We start from the raw sequence: 18294 nt of genomic DNA, 5'->3' as shown, positions 1-18294 counted from the left end.
TCTTGATCCTTGCCCCTTTACCAGGTTTCTTCCCTTTTTTTTGTCGTAGGTAGGGCCGCGCTCCCTCGGCAGCCTCCGTAGTCTGAATATACTACAGATCCGGAGGTGACCCGAGGAGCACGCCCTAAAATGGGGAAAAAGCTGATTGGCAAAAAACCCCGGTTGGAATCCGGTCCGTATTCAAGGATGATAGCAATATCTAACAAGAAGTCTTGCTGCTTGTAGAGGATCTGGTCTGCCGATCCCACGGATACAGAACTCTGATGATGTAGGGGGAAACAGGTAACTGATTCCACTCGTTCCTCCTCCAGATTGAGGTAGACGGGTGGGTAGTGAGACCGTAGAGAAAGTGCGGTCACACAGTCTTCCGGGAAGAACACCTAACAAACGGAACGTAGAAGAGGCGTTCCGAACAGGATACAAAAGCTGCACAAAAAGGAAACCGAGATGACAGAACCAGACAGGTAAATAGTAATAAGAGAAATTAACAACCCGCAAGAGCGGATACCTACCGCTGAGGCTAAGAGAAGTCGCAGAGAGAGACACACACATGGAATACGCAATACCTGCAAGCTTAGAGACACCGCGAGTGGCAGTATAAAGAAAGGTCAGGAAAGGCTTGAACAAAGGGAAAATACGGAAAAGAGAAGTAAGGCTAGTCGCTATGAGAGACTGGCAGCGCACGTAACAAGGAATGATACAACGCGCAGTGCGCTGGTCTGATTTGCCAGTTATAGGTTCCGTCGGCCATCTTGAAATAAGGTAGACCGTTGAAGTTGGGGAACCGGAAGCCATGTTAGTAGTACTTCCAATGGTGAACCAATTTCCAGGGCTGGTGCATGACAGAATACTGGATGTTGCTTATGACGTCCTGCTGCTATTGCTCTACACTTGAAAGCCTTCGCTCTGCAAGGCATAAATGAGTTTTCAGAAATTGATTAAATGTTCTTGATTAGCAAACACACCCATTTCATTAGCAATGTTGTACTAATATTAATGTCACCAGAAGTTATTTGCATCTAAAACATAAAATGAGCATCAATGCAGCATTTATGTGTACCGCTGAATTAAGGTATTAGTGAGACAAATCAGGCCTTGCAAATTCTTTAAAATTCCACTAGTGGGCCTGCAGGTTAAGTAATTTAGTTACAATGTAAATGCTCTTTGTGTAAAGTGGTGCATGTCACCACAAACCCACTTTATGTTTGACACACTGTTGTCAGTAAGCGCAGTGAAACATTTGACATGTACTTCAAAAAAGTAAACGTTGCATAAAAGTTTCAAACAACCCCTGCACATGGGAGTGTGCGAGTGAACTTTGCGAGCTCTGGCTGAGTGTCTGTAAAAGGTTAAGTGCAACAAATAAATAGATGGATATGATAAAAAGGCTCTGGAAAAAACAGTTTGGCCAGCTCTCTCCTGCAGGTGCCAATATACAATGCAATCATAGAACAAAGTGAGCTCTGGACGTTAACGTCAGTGTGTTGTATTGCAGTAGATGTGTCGATATACAGTCTGGATGGAACTATTGATCATTCTTTTGCATAAACATCTAGTAAGCCTTGTCTATTAATTATGTCCGAGGAAGGAAAGAGACTAAACAGAGTAGATGGCATAGCAGGCAGGGAATTGGTCAAACTAGGTGGAATATTGTAGTTTCCTGCCATCTCACTTTCAGGATAACTGGCATAAAACCTCTCATGGGCTGAGCACCAGTTGCACAGATAAATGCAACCTGCAGGTCACAGAACTAGATGTGCCATTTATAAAGCAGTTAGCCATGGGATCATGTACATTTTCAAAAGTGTTCACTCGTCAATATGATACATCTTCCCCAACAAAAAATAAATCTAGTGGACACTGAGATTTTGATAGACCTAAACTTTACTGTAAATCGTCGAGACAATGCAGTGTTTTACAGAAGCAATACTGTAGTTATGCATTATGCAACAACTTAAATTGTTGGAATGGAATTGCATTCCTGTTTTTAATAAGGTTACACATACTGGTCTTTGCCAAAGAGGATATAGTTGGCTAATAAAAGTATAATCCAGATTACTTCTGTTTTCAATTCTTTGAAAGAGGATCTTGCCTAGCACTCCCACACAGGCCTTTGGCACTTAAGGGTGAAGTAGATTATTACTATTGCACTCTCTCAATTAGCCCCTTTGAACTTGCAGCAAACAGAGAAGAGGGTGGAAAGAGCCTTGAGAACCAGAGAGGAATTCAGGGTAAGCTGTGCTTTCGTTGACCTGGGTAACTTAAATAGCTAACTTTGCTACGCAAGTGTCAATTTAATTAGCAAACCGACAAAATTTCATAGCAAATTGCTATGCGACACTGCTTATTTTATGCCTTGACTCTGGGTTCCAGCATGCAGTGTGGGTTGGTCTTTGGTCTGTGAATGCTGGATGTTGCTTATGATGTCCTGCTACTATTGCTCTACACTTGAAAGCCTTCACTGCGCGTTCCAGCATGGACTGTAAGGTTGGTCTTTGGTCTGTGAATGCTGGATGTTGCATATGATGCCCTTGCTATACTTTTGAAAGCTTTCACTCCAGGTCCCAGGTTGCAGTACGGGTTGGTCTTGGGTCTGGGACTGCTGCATGTTGCTTACAATATCCTCCTACTATTGCTGTGCATTTGAAAGCCTTCACTCTGGGTTCCAGCATGTAGTGTGGGTTGTTCTTTGGTCCTTTGGTCTGTGAATGCTGGATGTTGCTTATGGCGCCCTTGCTATACCTTTGAAAGCCTTCACTCTGGGTTCCAGCATGCAGTGCAGGTTGGTCTTTGGTCTGTGACTGCTGGATGTTGCTTGCAATGTCCTGCTACTATTGCTCTACACTTGAAAGCCTTCACTGCGGGTCCCAGCATGCACTGCGGGTTGGTCTTTGGTCTGTGACTGCTGGATGTTGCTTATGATGTCCTTGCTATACATTTGAAAGCCTTAACCTCCAGGTCCAAGCATGCAGTGTGGGTTGGTCTTTGGTATTGCTCTACTTGAAAGCCTTCATTCTGGGTTCCAGCATGGACTGTAGGTTGGTCTTTGGTCTGTGACTGCTGGATGTTGCTTGCAATGTCCTGCTACTATTGCTCTACACTTGAAAGCCTTCACTGCGGGTCGGTCTTTGGTCTGTGACTGCTGGATGTTGCTTATGACGTCCTTGCTATACATTCGAAAGCCTTAACTCCAGGTCCAAGCATGCAGTGCGGGTTGGTCTTTGGTATTGCTCTACTTGAAAGCCTTCATTCTTGGTTCCAGCATGGACTGCAGGTTGGTCTTTGGTCTGTGACTGCTGGATGTTGCTTATGACGTCCTTGCTATACATTCGAAAGCCTTAACTCCAGGTCCAAGCATGCAGTGCGGGTTGGTCTTTGGTATTGCTCTACTTGAAAGCCTTCATTCTGTGTTCCAGCATGGACTGTAGGTTGGTCTTTGGTCTGTGACTGCTGGATGTTGCTTATGACGTCCTTGCCATACATTTGAAAGCCTTCACTCTGGGTTCCAGCATGCTGTGCAGGTTGTTCTTTGGTCTCTGACTGCTGGACGTTGCTTATGACGTCCTTGCTATACTTTTGAAAGCCTTCACTCTGGGTTCCAGCGTGCAGTGCGGGTTGGTCTTTTGTCTGTGACTGCTGTATGTTGCTTGCAATGTCCTGTTACTATTGCTCTATACTTGAAAGCCTTCACTGCAGGTCCCAGCATGCAGTGCGGGTTGGTCTTTGGTCTGTGAATGCTGGATGTTGCTTATGACGTCATGCTACTATTGCTCTACACTTGAAAGCCTTCACTGCAGGTCCCAGCATGCACTGTAGATTGGTGTTTGGTCTGTGAATGCTGGATGATGCTTATGATGTCCTGTTACTATTGCTCTACACTATTGCCGGTCCAATAGCACAGCGGGTAGAGCGCTCACCTTGACATCTGTGCTGATGCAGGTTTGAATCCCGGCAGGGCCAAACTCAGCCTTTCATCCTTCCGAGGTCAATAAATGAGCACCACACACCGTGGGTAATAATAAGCAGCGCTCAGATACCTGAGGGTTTGTAGCGCTATATAAATGCTAAATTACTGTTATTATTTTTTATTACTTGAAAGCCTTCACTCCAGGTCCCAGCATGCAGTGCCGGTTAGTCTTTGGTCTGTGAATGCTGGATGTTGCTTATGATGCCCTGAAGGCCTTCACTCTGGGTTCCAGTTTGCAGTGCGCGTTGGTGTTTTGGTCTGTGAATGCTGAATCTTGCTTGCAATGTCCTGCTACTATTGCTCTACATTTGAAAGCCTTCACTCTGGGTCCCAGCATGCAGTTTGGGTTGGTCTTTGGTCTGTGAATGCTGGATGTTGTTTATGATGTCATGCTACTATTGCTGTACACTTGACATCATTTCCTCTTGCTTCCAAAGTACTGTGTGGGTTGGTGTTCTTTCCACACAAGCTGAACCTGGCTCTGGGTTCCAGAACTCTTAGCCCTTGCTCTCTTTTCTGGCACTGGCCCTTTTCTTCTAGGTGTGCACTGGTTATCCCTCGTTCCAGGGTATAGAGCCTCTTGAGACTCTTCGGAGGCTGTGCTTGTGTTAGTGGTGTGCACTAGAGCAAATCACCAAGTCCGGGCAGGACTTTATTCTTCTTTTCCCAGTCTCACTGGGGCTTATTGTGCACGCGGAAGGAGTCTCCAGTTCTCACTATGGCTACCAGGGTTCAGTGCAATTGCGCTCTTCTCTTCACAATACTTATTCGTCTTTGTTATGCATTTGTGAACATCACTGCAGGTTCTGTGGTGCAGCGCAATGGTTCTCTTTTCCTTACAATTGTGCACTCGGGAATGCCACTACAGGTTCAGCGGGAAGTTAGGTTCCCCAGTGCAGCTGAGTGGTTCTTTTCGGGTTCCTATATTCCGGGGTATTCCTCCACTTCTTGGTGTTCTCCCTCAGTCTCCTAGCTTCTCTTCTCACTCTCCCTCTCTACCTGGTGCATAACTCCTCCTGCGGTGTTCCTGACCAGGGGTTTGCTCACCCTTCGGCAGGTTTGCCGCTCACTTCCTTCATACCCTGGTTGTCATTTGCCTCTGCTGCTGATGGCTTCAGCATTGGGCATTGTTCTCAGTCGCCCACTCTTCCTGGGCAGCTTGGCATCGGTTCTTCCTTGGATTTCTTGCCCTCTCTGGTTCAACACTGCTCTTCTGCGGGTCTCCCTAGCTTCTGTAGCGTCACGTCCCCTATTGGCCTGCAGTTTCTCAGCCCTAATTCACTCTCACAGGGACTATAGCCAGGACTCCAAATTTGGTTTGAAAATAGATCTTTGAGCAGCGAAAATATGACTGGATACCATTCTAAACTGAAGGCGTTGGGTAAGGGATGTGGTGGTAAGTGGGGCTCGCAATTGTGTAAAGGAATAGGAAAGAGGTGGGACTGGAGGACAGCAACGGACAGGAAGAGGCGTTCGGGGGTGTTCCCCCCCAAAAATTTAAATAAACTATTTAGTACATTAGATGTTTTTTGTTTTTTTTAAAACACTGTTTTTAATGACCTATAACCCCTGGAGTACGCCTCACATGTAGATTTGTCCCTCTTTTTTGCTACTTGCAATTATTCTGGGCTACTCGCTTGGCCTTAGACCTAGTGAACACACGTGCAGCGCTCTCTTTCAGTCGGGGTCGGAAATATCGCCATTGGATGCACCAGTAAATAAGCGCTAGGAGATTGTTAATGTTAAAGGAAATTTGTACTGCGCACTTTCACCACCGGAGTGGTGCTCTGGCGGCTCTGAAAAAGGGAGGGAGGGAGTGAGAGGGTGAGTTAGTGGGGCTAAGCGGGGATAAGTGTAATTGAGCAGTGATGTGCCGTTGGCAGCCTCAACCCGGTTAACACCGTTCACTGGGCTTGGGGCGTTTCCCGTTCGGTAGCCATTGTGTGCTGTTGTGCGAGTCTGTGTGATTTGTTTTGTTGTTGCAGTGTAGTGACGTTTGTGCAGATTGTTGTGTTATAGGGTTGTGGTTGTGTTTGGTTAGGGTTTGAGAGGTGTATGCAGAGGGGTAAACATTGTTAGTGGATTGGTTATTTGACATTGCTGTCTGGAAGCGAAGTGCTAAATTTCCACATTCCCTCCAGGTGCAGCGCGCGAACATCTCTGCATCTCCCGCCAGTTACGGCACCAGCCAACACCCACAATCCCTTTCACAGATGATACCCACCCGCATTCATAACCGTGTCCAAGTTTGGCCCCCGCCCACCTTCGTCAAACATGTCTGTATGCGGAGCAAGCAAGCGTTCATGATTCCATCCAGAACTGGCCCTGATAGCATTTCCGATCCAGTCCATACGCGACATCGGTCAGCCGACTCTACTCCATCCAGATCTGGCAATGGTCGGCATCCACAGTCCTATCCAGCTGCTCATGCAGGCTACCGCTCATAGCCCCTTCGAAGTATGGCCTATGCCCACACTCGCAACTACGTCCAGGCGCGGCACCTGCCATCATTCGTAACTCTGTTCGGGCCCGGCGCAAGCCAGTGTACATAACTCTGTTCAGGTTTGGCAACTGCTAACATTCACAAAGTTCTATCCAAGGAAGGTTCCGGAAGCACCTCAAGACCTTCTTCTTTCCTTCTGTCTTTGCCCCCCCTCTCCCCTGCTGATGTGTTCTGTCTTGGCACCGTGCACCTGGCCACCCTCTGTCCTCCGGGCCCAGGTACCTGTTCACCCTGCCACCTTCCCGCACTATCTCCGGGTCACCCCTTGCACTGGGATCTGTGGTAGCTGGTGGCATTAATGGAGTGGGTGAGGTTGTTGGATGGAGTTGGGCAGGGATGCTAATTTATGTTCTTATGGGGGGTGTGGCTTGTGTCCTATTTGGCCTAGCATCGTTTCTCTTGTTATTATAGGAGTTTCCCTTAATCAGTTCTGGGTGTTGTCAGTGTCATCCCAGATTCAGTGATCTTGTTCTTTGTGTTTCCTGTTTAATTGATTGGTTGCTTCAATTTGAATCTGCAGTGTTGAAAAGCCAGGTTTTTAGTAGTTTTCCGAATTGTAGGTGGTCTTTGGTGTTTCTTATTTCTTTCGGTATGTTGTTCCAGGTTTTTGCAACTAGTTGGGAGAAGGAGGAGCCCCCTTGTTTTATCTTGAGGTATGGTTTTGGTTCCAAGCGGATTTCATTGATTGATCTGAGGAGTCTCATTGGCTTGTAGATTATTTTCTTTTGTAGGAATTCAGCTCCCCGTCCACTGATTGCCCTGTGTGTTCTGCACAATGTTTTGAAGGTAGGTGATACAATGTTTGACTGAGAGCCAATGTAGTATTTTTAGTGCTGGAGTGATGTGGTCTCTTCTGGACAGTTCGAGGAGGAGTCTGGCTGCTGCATTTTGGATGCGTTGTGGTTTCTTCAGGGGGTATTCTGGCATCCCGAGGTAGAGGCTGTTAGCGTAGTTGATTCTTGACGATTGAGTGTTTTGTGGGTGAAGAAGAGGAAAGGTAAGATTCTTCTTGTTGTGTGAAGGAGGAAGAAACATTTCTGGATTATTGCGTTTATATGTGTTTCTAAGGGTTAGGGTGTTCTCCATCAGGACTCCCAGATTTTTTACTACCTTAGATGGTGTTGGCGCAGTTCCCATTACCGTCGGCCAGGGAATGTAGGTGTTGTTTTCTTGGTTTTTGGATATAATCAGGATTTCTGTCTTACCTGGGTTGATTTTCAAGTTGTTGTCATTCATTCAGTTGAAGACTTCTTTTAGACACTCAGTTAGGGTTGTGTGATCAGCTTGAGTGTCTTTGATTTTGTAGAGGATTTGAGTGTCGTCTGCGTAGTTGTAGCATGTAATTTTGTGTTTTTTGAAGATTCTTATTACTGGAGTTTGGTAGATGTTTAAGTATAGTAGTGATAGTGAGGATCCCTGTGATACTCCACAGTTGTTAACGTGTGGAGTAGATTTGAAGGGTTTTATCCATACAGTTTCTGTTCTGTCTGCTGGGAATGATTTAATCCAAAGTAGTGCCATGTCTGTAATACCTATATATTCTAATCTTTTGGTTAGGGTGTCATTACGAACTGATTCGAAGGCTGCAGAGAGGTCGAGCATAATCGGAGCTGAAGTTGTGTTGGAGTCTGCGTTTGTTTTAGGTTGTCCCAGATGGATAGTAGCGACGATTCTGTTTGTCTTGCGGGTCTGAAAGCGACTTGTGCTTGGTCTAGCAGGTGGGGTGTTTCTACATGTTCTTGGGTTAATTTGCATACACAAGTTTCCAGGAGTTTTGCTGGGTAGGGAATGTTTGAGATTAATCTGTAGTTGGAGAGGTCTTCCACGTCGCCACTTGTGTTTTTTAAAAGCGGTTCAATATATGCTGATTTGAAGGATCTTGGTACATTTCCTGTTGTGAGTGAGAGATTTAGGAGGTTTCTGTAGTATTCTGATGGCATTCCTTGTGCGAGGATTCATTTGTACATGTCAGGGTGTCAGGGATCCATGGGTGATCCTGCTTTCGTGCTGTGTTTTACCAGCTTGACGAATGCCTCTGCTGATAGTCCAGGGAAGTTTTGTAGCTTGTGCTGTGGCTCTTCGTTAAGTCCTGTTGGTTGAGTGTTATGTTTGGTTGGTCTGTTTTGTATGATTTGTCGGATGTCGTTGATTTTGTTCTTGAAATGTTCTGCCAAGTCGTTGCAAAGTTTCTCTGAGGGGATTGGAGTATTGTTGCAACCAGGTGGGTTTCTCATTTCTTTGATGGTGAACATTTCTTTTTGTGTGTTGGTGGCATTGGTGATTCTGCCATCATAATGCCTTCTCTTTGCCTTTTTTTATTTCCTTCTTGTATGCACGGATTTGTTTCTGGAACAGTATTTCCTTGTCTTGGTTGTATTCTTTACTCATTCCAATTCCAACTTCTTGTTGTCCTATTTAATGCTGCTTAGTAGCAGGGTGAACCATTTTGCCATTGTCCTTTATTTTTGAGGGGGTAAATGGTTTTTCCGGAAAGTGTTTTCAATTGAACTGTCTATGTTAGAGGACATGTTCTGTGTAACCATGTGATGCATTCCCTGCTTCTTGTGAGGCTGGGAAGTGGGGTGGCTCCTCCTTCTCCTCCTCCTTCTCCTCTTGTCGTCTCCTCCTCCTCCTCTCCTGATTCTGTTCCTTCTCCTCCTCCTGTTGCCCTCCCCTCCTCCTCTTCTGCTCGTTCACCTCCTGATCTGCTCCGTCTTGCCAAGGCTGCAGCAAGACCCCCTGTTCTTCTTTCTTTGTATTCCCTCCTCTGTCTCACTTGATTTCTTTCAGTCCTTGTTCTGCTCTTGCTGTTCTGTCACCCTTGCTCCATCTTCCCAGCACGGTTTAAGGGTCTCACAGCTCTATCCCTTATGTTAGTAAATGCTGTCCCCCTTGAGCAGCGCAGATTCTTCATACATCGCCAGGCCCTCTTAGAGAGAGGGATGGGATTTACCTGATGGTAACAGTAACTTCTCTTCTGCAAATAGACGCAGATTCTCACTCCTCCCATGGGTGACATTTCAACCTTCTACCACCAAGTCCTTCTGAATATATACGTTAATAGGGTGACTGGCATTTAAGTAACAGAGGCAGCCCAGGACAGAAGTAAGGTGGTGTGGAAAGGGGCTTACATTAGAGAGACTCAGAACTTAACATGAGGAGAAGAAATGAGGTGGCAGGAATATGGGAGGTCCTGCAGTAGGCGTCAGGACACAGGATTGACCTGTTAGCAACTGTGGAATCTGGATGAGGGTGGGCCCCTGAGGTTACCCGGGTATCTGTGGTTACTTGGATAATCTGGGGAAGACTACATTGTTTGTTGGGTGGCACGTGGAACCTGGCAGTGTTCAATCCGGGAAGGGAAACATGAGGCAGCTGCTGTGGGGAATCAGTGAGTGCAGGTGATGCAAGCGAGCGGGTGTCCCCTAACCTCCCACGGCTCCTGATGTCCTGTTTTTCCTTTTCCTTCTCTGAACAGGTTTGGGATTCGCTGTAACACCGTCCTCCCCGGGTTCATCGCCACCCCAATGACTGCCAAGGTCCCACAGAAGGTGCTTGACAAGGTAAGCACCTGCCGGGTAACTACTGCTGCTCTCCCAAAGTGTGAGTGCCCTCCCACTCCAATGACTGTCCAGTTCTCACAGAAGGGAGTGGACTTGATATGTTGGGTACCTATCAACTGAACCCCATTCTCAGGGCCATCGGGGCATCCCTGCCACTGAAATGCCACCAAGCCTGTCCTCCATAACTGCTTCCACTGGCACCCATCGGATTCCATGCAGCTTATATCCTCTGGGCGACATGGTCTCCAGTGACCAGCCTGCACTGCCACAAAGATGAACCCATGCCACAAGGCACACTCACGTAGCTCCATCGAACTCCTGCAAGCCTTCTTCCGCCCCTGCCAAGTGAAACATCTCTGCTGCTTAATTAATCTGCTGGCGAGATCACAGGTGTGGGAGTCCCAGCCCACGAGGGCCAACTCTCCCCTTCATCTTCTTGGAGTTAATCAAATGGGTGACATTGTCTGTGGAAATAGTTGTCCCTATTCACGTTGTAAACTGTCAATAGTGTCTGAGCTGGTCCGCGTTATCGCACCAGTCCTGACTCCCTAGGCAGTGCTTGCTGGGATTGAGGGTGTCTGGTAGCCTTGTTGCCCCTGTCCTGACTCCCTGGGCAGTGCCTGCTGGGATTGAGGGTGTCTGGTAGCCTTGTTGCCCTAGCCCTGACTCCCTGGGCAGTGCCTGCTGGGCTTGAGGGTGTTGGGTAGGCTTGTTGCCCCAGTCCTGACTCCCTGGGCAGTGCCTACTGCGATTGAGGGTGTCGGGTAGCCTTGTTGCCCCTGTCCTGACTCCCTGGGCAGTGCCTGCTGGGCTTGAGGGTGTCAGGTAGCCTTGTGCCCCTGTCCCGACTCCCTGGGCAGTGCCTACTGGGATTGAGGGTGTCGGGTAGCCTTGTTGCCCCAGTCCTGACTCCCTGGGCAGTGCCTGTTGGGATTGAGGGTGTCGGGTAGTGCTGGGATTGAGGGTGTCGGCTAGCCTTGTTGCACTTGCTTGGTACTCACACTTGCCTTCTTGGTTAGTTTGCAGGGATGGTGCCACTGGGACGCCTTGGGGACCCCTCAGGTGAGTGTGCAGCGTGTGATGCGAGTGTTGTCCCTACTGTTGTGTTAAATATGGAGGATGGGCGGGAGGGGTGTCCACAACATCCACAGAGTGAAGTCGGAAGAGATGCAAGGACCATTCATGCTACTTGAGAATTAGCAAAAGGGGGGTAATGGGTGCTTCCTCTGTGAAAAGAAATGGCAGAACAGAAGCAATTGTATGTGACGGGGCAATTTGTGCTGAACAGCAGTAGTCTACACTAACCTAGGTCAATCTTTCCTAATAAGATGCACTTAATTGTCCACAGAGCTTTAATTAAGTGCTGCAGTGACAGCTGGAATTCTCTCTGCTGGTTCTAGCGGGAGGCCTTGTAATGTCACAACTGAAGCGTAATAACTGATTACAGAGCATGTGTGATGCCTTTTTCTCATTACAGGTCAGTTGTGATGTCCCAACTAGCCTGTAATAAGAACATGCATTTCCAGGCTTTCATGCAGGTATTGCGGGCTGCCATGCATGTGATTAAGCATGCAATTACATGAGCAGTTCCCCGCTGCAGGAAGTTCAAGGTGAGTAGGGGCTTGGCATGGTCTGCTTTGGGGACCAGACCGTTTCCGTATCAGGGTAATCTGCCAATTTCTGTTTCTGGTATCTGCCCACTCCCTAACCCCACTTCCCTTACCCTCCCCTATCGGCACAGCTTCTCTGACAGTTTGGGCGGTTGCTGCCCCCCTGCACTACATTGTTACAACCACGTTCTCAGGGTAGCCTCGACCTGACAGCACTGACACCTTAACTGTCTGCTCTGAGGGCATGGCGCCTTAACTGTCTGCTCTGAGAGCACTGGCACCTTTAATGCCTGCTCTGAGAGCGAGCACTGGCACCTTAACTGCCTGCTCCGAGAGCGAGCACTGGCACCTTAACTTCCTACTCTGAGAGCGAGCACTGGCGCCTTGACTGCCTGCTCTGAGAGCGAGCACTGGCGCCTTGACTGCCTGCTCTGAGAGCGAGCACTGGCGCCTTGACTGCCTGCTCTGAGAGCGAGCACTGGCGACTTGACTGCCTGCTCTAAGAGCGAGCACTGGTGCCTTAAATGCCTGCCCTGAGAGCACTGATGCCTTGACTGCCTGCTCTGAGAGCCGAGCACTGGTGCCTTGACTGCCTGCTCTGAGAGCCGAGCACTGGTGCCTTGACTGCCTGCTCTGAGAGCCGAGCACTGGTGCCTTGACTGCCTGCTCTGAGAGCCGAGCACTGGTGCCTTAAATGCCTGCCCTGAGAGCACTGATGCCTTAACTGCCTGCTCTGAGAGCACGCACTGGCGCCTTGATTGCCTGCTCTGAGAGCACGCACTGGCGTCTTAACTGACTGCTCGGAGAGCATGCACTGGCGCCTTGACTGCCTGCTCTGAGAGCACGCACTGACGTCTTAACTGACTGCTCTGAGAGCACGCACTGACGTCTTAACTGACTGCTCTTAGAGCATGCATTGGCGCCTTAACTGCCTGCTCTGAGAGCATGCACTGGCGTTTTAACTGACTGCTCTGAGAGCAAGCTTTGAAAGCACTGGCACCTTCACTGCCAGCTCTGAGGGCACTGGTGCTTGCGTGTAAGAAGTTTGCCAGCAATGATGTAGCCATGTGGGCGCCTCAAAGAGCAGTTGTCTGTTTGCTCCTCCATCAAGCTTGTTTCAGTTATTCCTTCCAGGCTTCGTGCATCCTTATGCAAGCCCAGGGTGCCTCACCCCCACATCTCTACTTACTTCCTTCCTTCCTGTCTGCTGTTTACCCAGTCCTGAGGCACCATGGCGGTGGCCTCCTGCCACCCTAGCTCCATGGTGAGTAACTGCTCACTTGTCGAATGTTATTCCTTTAGGAATTCCCCTCTCCGTTGGCACCGCCTCCCTCTATTTCCCCCCTTGTGATCAAATGTTGCATTCCAGCACATTTCTGAGAGCGGTATGTAACCTGTTTAGGAATTAGCATCACTGTTAGGAAATCAATGTCTCTTACTTGTTATAGGAAGATGCGTATGTATTGCTTCTGATTGTTCTTGTTCTACTTGTAGAAGCTTGGCGCTACTGATGCCATTTGCTATTCACTGGGCCTGACCCCCCACAAGCCCAAAATCCCCTTCGTGTTCCATTCTGCATCCCAGGGCCATTGGCGGGTTCTGCTCCACCTACTGACTATTTGGAGAAAGGTGTCCCTGAGGGATATTAAAGGTTAGGCTGCAATAAAAAACCCCTTTCCCCACAAACCCATTGCCCAGCAACACCCAGAAGCAGCAGCCCTGCTTCCTGAAGCAAGCCCAGACTCCCCCAGAGGGGGAGCAAACCCCACCTGTGACGTTGTTACAGCAGCCAGCTCCCACATCACGTGGAGAGGGATTTGGTGCTATGGGGAGGGGTGGGAGGTGGTAAGTTCAGTTAATGTTTGGAGTAGAGGAATAAAGATGTGTTTCCACCTCCTGTGTCCGCCTCCTCATTGCATGTATGAATGATTGAGGCTGTGTGGGTAACCAGCTAGACCAGGTCAAGTCTAGATTCTACACTGGCGATGAGGCAGTTGATGGAACCAGCGTTGTTACAGTCCCTCCTCGCTGTGGTGCAAGTCGTCGAGGGACAACGCAGAAAGGTACTGGAGTGCGGGCGCGTCGGCCCTGCCACATCCAAGTGCAAGGCGTGTGAGGTGCCCCGGGTAGACGAGGCCGTGAGCGGCTGCCTCCACTTACCAGGCACGGCGGTCGAAGCAGAGGGACATTTCCCGCTCAACACTGCCCCCAAATCTCACAAAGGCATGTGAGGAGTCCCAGGCATTTCACACAGGTTAGTTTAACCCTGCGCTCTCCTGTGTTCTCCAAGTGATGCAAGTAATCTGTGGGGACTAAAAGCAGTCACAAAGGAAGCCCATAAAATAATAGGGACAGTCTTTAGTTCCCTTTTGTGCTCCACACCACCATGCCCATATAAGAGAATACAGTGGGCAAGGTGTCAGCAGATGAAACTCTCACCTTTCACCTCACTCCAGCACCGGTTTTGCATTCAAGGATTCAGGACAGCCTTATCACACAACTGCCCACACACAACTGCCCAAACACTTTGATCTATCGGAATCGAGCTGTCTAGGGCCTCGCTGGAAGAGATGGGTAAGGGATTTTGAATTATGTATCGAGGCCATTGGACTTTTGGTACGAAGAAAAAAAGCACAGTCTCCTTACATTGTCCATAGGCCCCAACATCAGAGACATTGTGGATGAGTTCCCCATGGGCACAATGGACACGTATGCAAATCTCAAATCCGCCCTAACAGTTTTTCACCCCACACACAAATGTTGACTATGAAAGACACATATTCCACACAACCAAACAAATCAAATGAGAATCAATGGACTCAGTTGTCATGCGATTGAGGCTGAAACTGAAGCAATGCGACTTCAACAATCACTCCAATGACGAAGCACTGCGATCGCAAATCATTACAGGATGTGAATGTGCAGACTTCAGAAAAAGGCTGGTACAAAAACCATGCACCCTAGAGGAAAAACTGCATCCCGCACGATCGGACACAGCTCTAGCATCCCAAATTGAAGGATTAAGGGACATTAAAATCTCTCATGGCAAATGTGCGAGCATCAACAAGCTGGACATGACGCACATAACCAAATGGAATGGGGAACCATTCTGCTATAGATGCATAGATATAAATTCCCACATGAAGGCCCGTGCCCCGCCATCGGTCAACAGTGCTCGGCCTGTGGAGGAGATAATCACTTCAAAGCGGTATGCCGCATGCACCGCAATCAACTGAGAGGGAAAGGAACTGGGGGAAGGATATCACAGGGCAAGGAAAGACAAATGCAAAGCCACCCACCCTCTTGGCCCCACCGAACGTCAAGCCAATCATGCGAGCCACCTCCGTGGAGACACAGAGAAGAAAGGGTGGAAAAGAGATCGCAAGACAGGATGTCAGGAGATTGGCGGGACAAATCAACATCATCCAGAACCAAGAGAAGACCCAGAAGATGCGTGCAGTACCTTGTTGACAGAAGATACGTGCAGTACCTTGTTGAACACTCAAACTGACAGCAGATCTAGCGCATCGTCTGAAGAAGACACCAGGAGGAAAGAGCGGCATAGAGAGGAAACCAAACAGAGAGAGTATCTATATGCACTAGGCAACCAGCCAGCAAAGGAACATAGCCCAACCCTGCTTGTTCAAGTAAACAAAATGGCGGCCACATTCTTAGTAGATACGGGAGCAACCGTATATGTCATAAGCCAAGAAGTGTATGACGGCTTACCGCATGCCCCAAGACTTTGGCCTGCAAAAGTTCACATCTACCCCAATGGGTCAAAAACGCCACTGCCATGCAAAGGATATTTCATGGCAGCATGCAGTTACAAAAGACAAAGAAGATTCCAATGCATGCCTTGGAAGCAGCCACAGACCGCGGGTGCATCCTGAGTTTCAAAGCCACCATCGACATGGGCCTTATACGTGTACTATATTGGCTCTTGGCCCACAAATGTCTTGCCTAGCCACAAAGATCGAACTGTTCCCTGCCCTATTCAAAGGCTTAGGAAAGGTCAAGGGGCGACAGATTAAACTTGCATCGACCCTCAGATACCTCCGGTAGTGCAACACTACCGAGGGATGCAGATAAATATTCAGAAGCAAGTAGAGGAAGAACTCTTCAAACTCCTCAAGGCAGACGTCATAGAACCCGCATAAGGGCCCACACTGTGGGTGTTTCCCATTGTCCCCGTACCTAAAAAGGACTCCACAGACATCCGCATATGTGTGGACATACGACTGCCAAATGAAGCCATCCTACAAGAACGCCACCAAGCCCCTCGTATCACGGATATGGTGCACTTGCTCAACTGTGCCACTCTGTTTTCAAAGCTAGACCTAAACAATGGGTACCATCAGCTGGAACTAAACAAAGAATCACGATACATCACCACTTTTGTCACCCATTTAGGACTTTATAGGTACAAGTGCCTCAGTTTTGGGGTTTCCTCAGCTGCCGAAATCTTTCAGGCCGAAATACACAACATCATAAAGCACATACCCAACTGCCTGAACTACAGTGGTGACATTTTAGTTTTCGGGCAAGATCAGGAACAACACGACAACACACTCACTTGGGTATGCATGGCCTTGGAAAAAGCCCAAGTCACCCTCAACAAAGAGAAATGTGAGTTTAGGAAACAAAAACCTCAGTTTCTTTGGACACCTATTTTCATCGCAAGGAATGACCCCAGATCCAGAAAAGATATCGGTGCTCAATGGCTCAGAGCCGCTCAAGAACGTCTCGATCTGTGCTCGTTTCTTGGCCTTGCCAGCTACTGCACACGCTACATCAAAGACTTTGTATCAGTAAGCAAGCGTCTCAGAGCACTCACGAATCAGCACACAGATTTTGTGTGGCCCAAGGAGTGCCAACAAACGTTCCAAAAAATCAAACAGTGGATATCGAATGCCAAAAACATGGCCTATTTCAACTCCAAAAGACAGACGGAACTGATCGTTGATGCCAGCCTGGTAGGCCTGGGGGTCATTCTAACATAAATCGATGCAAAGGACAACTGCACGAGGCACGCTGTCTCATATGCCAGCAGGAGCCTCAAAGACCGAACAAGCCTACTTGCAGGCAGAAAAAGAAGGGACTCGCAGTGGTGTGGGCGTGTGAGCACTTCCAACTTTTCCTATATGGAAAACCATTCACAGTGGTCCCCGACCACCAAGCATTGCTCTTTATATATGGAAATCCTCAAAGATGCCTCTGCGAATCGCCAGATGGGCACTGAGTTTACAAGACTACTGCTTTAACATCATTCATTGCCCAAGATAAGACAATAACCCTGCAGACTTCCTGTCACGTCACCACTGTAAGGAATCACCATTTACCCACTCTATCGCGGATCAATATTTCTGATGCTTGTTAATCTGCTTAGAATCACATGCTGTGCATATGGTCCGACATCCAGTGGTAACCGCAGAGTATTGCATCTTTGTCTTTCGGGGACCGAAAGGGGATGTCGGCATAGGCGTGTCTGTAACACTATTCCTATCGTGACGTGTAGTGTACCCAAGATCCCTCACGCGCCAAGGTCCCTCAGATTGTTTTTTTTTTTCGCCCAGATAACTGGTTGCCCCAATGCAGAGCTCTTCATAAGACATTGTTTATCCTTGTTTACTGACTTTGTCGGTTATTTACCTTAAAGTCACTACTACAGTGCTTCAAATACTATGACGAAGACTGCAGGAACTTTCGATGGTGGTGGACCTCGACGCCTAGATCCGGTAGCAGAGTTATCCACGTGGCTGGGCCCTCTGGCCGGCCTACACAGTAGGGAGAGTGGGGTCTGAGTGGTCATATCTTTTGCTTTGTCTCTCCTCTTTCCCCCTCTTTACCTTTATATCTGGTCATCATCTTCATTACCTTTCGCTATGGAAAGGGCACCATTTAGGTTTTGCTCCTCTTGCAGGGTCAGATACCTGTGGAAGGACAAGCACGATAAGTGCAATAATTGTCTGCCCCTTGACCACGACGAAGCGCGGTGCGTGGCTGTAGACTCCTTCGACCTAAAACACTTAAGGAGCGCCGCATTAAGTGGTGGGCCGCCTACGGCATGTCGCTGGCTGGATCTTCTTCCCCCACCGCTGCACCTGCCGAAAGTGATGGGGGCTCAAGTGATGACCAACTATCCATATCGGATGCCATCGACCTTACGACGGACACTTCTAAGTCCACCACACCCGTCCCCGACCCCTCCAGGCCTGGCGCAAGTCACGCTACGGGGACAGCACCCGGCGACAGGGGCGTACAAAAGACACACACTAAGCACACAACCCCTTCCCTGGTTTCGACGGTTTCATTGAAACGGGAAAAAGCGCCAACAGGACGGCCAAACAATTTTGACGGAATCCTCTGATCTTGAAGATCGGCAGCCTTCCCCGGATCCGCACCAGCGGCTTGCGACTGGGCCTTCGAAACTTAAGGGCGCTACCTCAAAACCACATTTGACTGGCAAAGACGCCCCCTAAGGCCACAGTAGTACATAAATCTACCACTAGGCCTCCTAATCAATCGGTAGGCGAAAATTCTACCGCTAGGCCTCCTAGTCGTACAGCACGCCCCGGTTCGCCGAACATCGCCGAAAGCATCGCAAGGATTACTTCGGCAGTGGGGTTGATGCTGAAAGATTTGGCGAAA

General features: G+C 48.5%; 1 protein-coding gene across 2 annotated transcripts in view; it reads left to right on the top strand.

Moving 5' to 3' along the window:
• The window catches only part of HSD17B8 (hydroxysteroid 17-beta dehydrogenase 8), a 162683-nt gene that overhangs the window by 72108 nt on the left and 72281 nt on the right, over positions 1 to 18294 (top strand). For both annotated transcript variants that reach the window (XM_069635243.1, XM_069635244.1), the window contains 2 exons: positions 9949 to 10033; positions 11053 to 11095. In XM_069635243.1, coding sequence (XP_069491344.1) covers positions 9949 to 10033; positions 11053 to 11095 — 128 coding nt within the window. The remainder of the gene's footprint in view (positions 1 to 9948; positions 10034 to 11052; positions 11096 to 18294) is intronic.

The sequence above is a fragment of the Ambystoma mexicanum genome, chromosome 13, assembly GCF_040938575.1.
Source record: "Ambystoma mexicanum isolate Mex_15411 chromosome 13, UKY_AmexF1_1, whole genome shotgun sequence".
In the NCBI taxonomy this organism is placed as follows: domain Eukaryota; kingdom Metazoa; phylum Chordata; class Amphibia; order Caudata; family Ambystomatidae; genus Ambystoma; species Ambystoma mexicanum.
The sequence above is the reverse complement of the archived record's forward strand: the minus strand, read 5'-3'. Positions and strand labels throughout refer to the sequence as shown.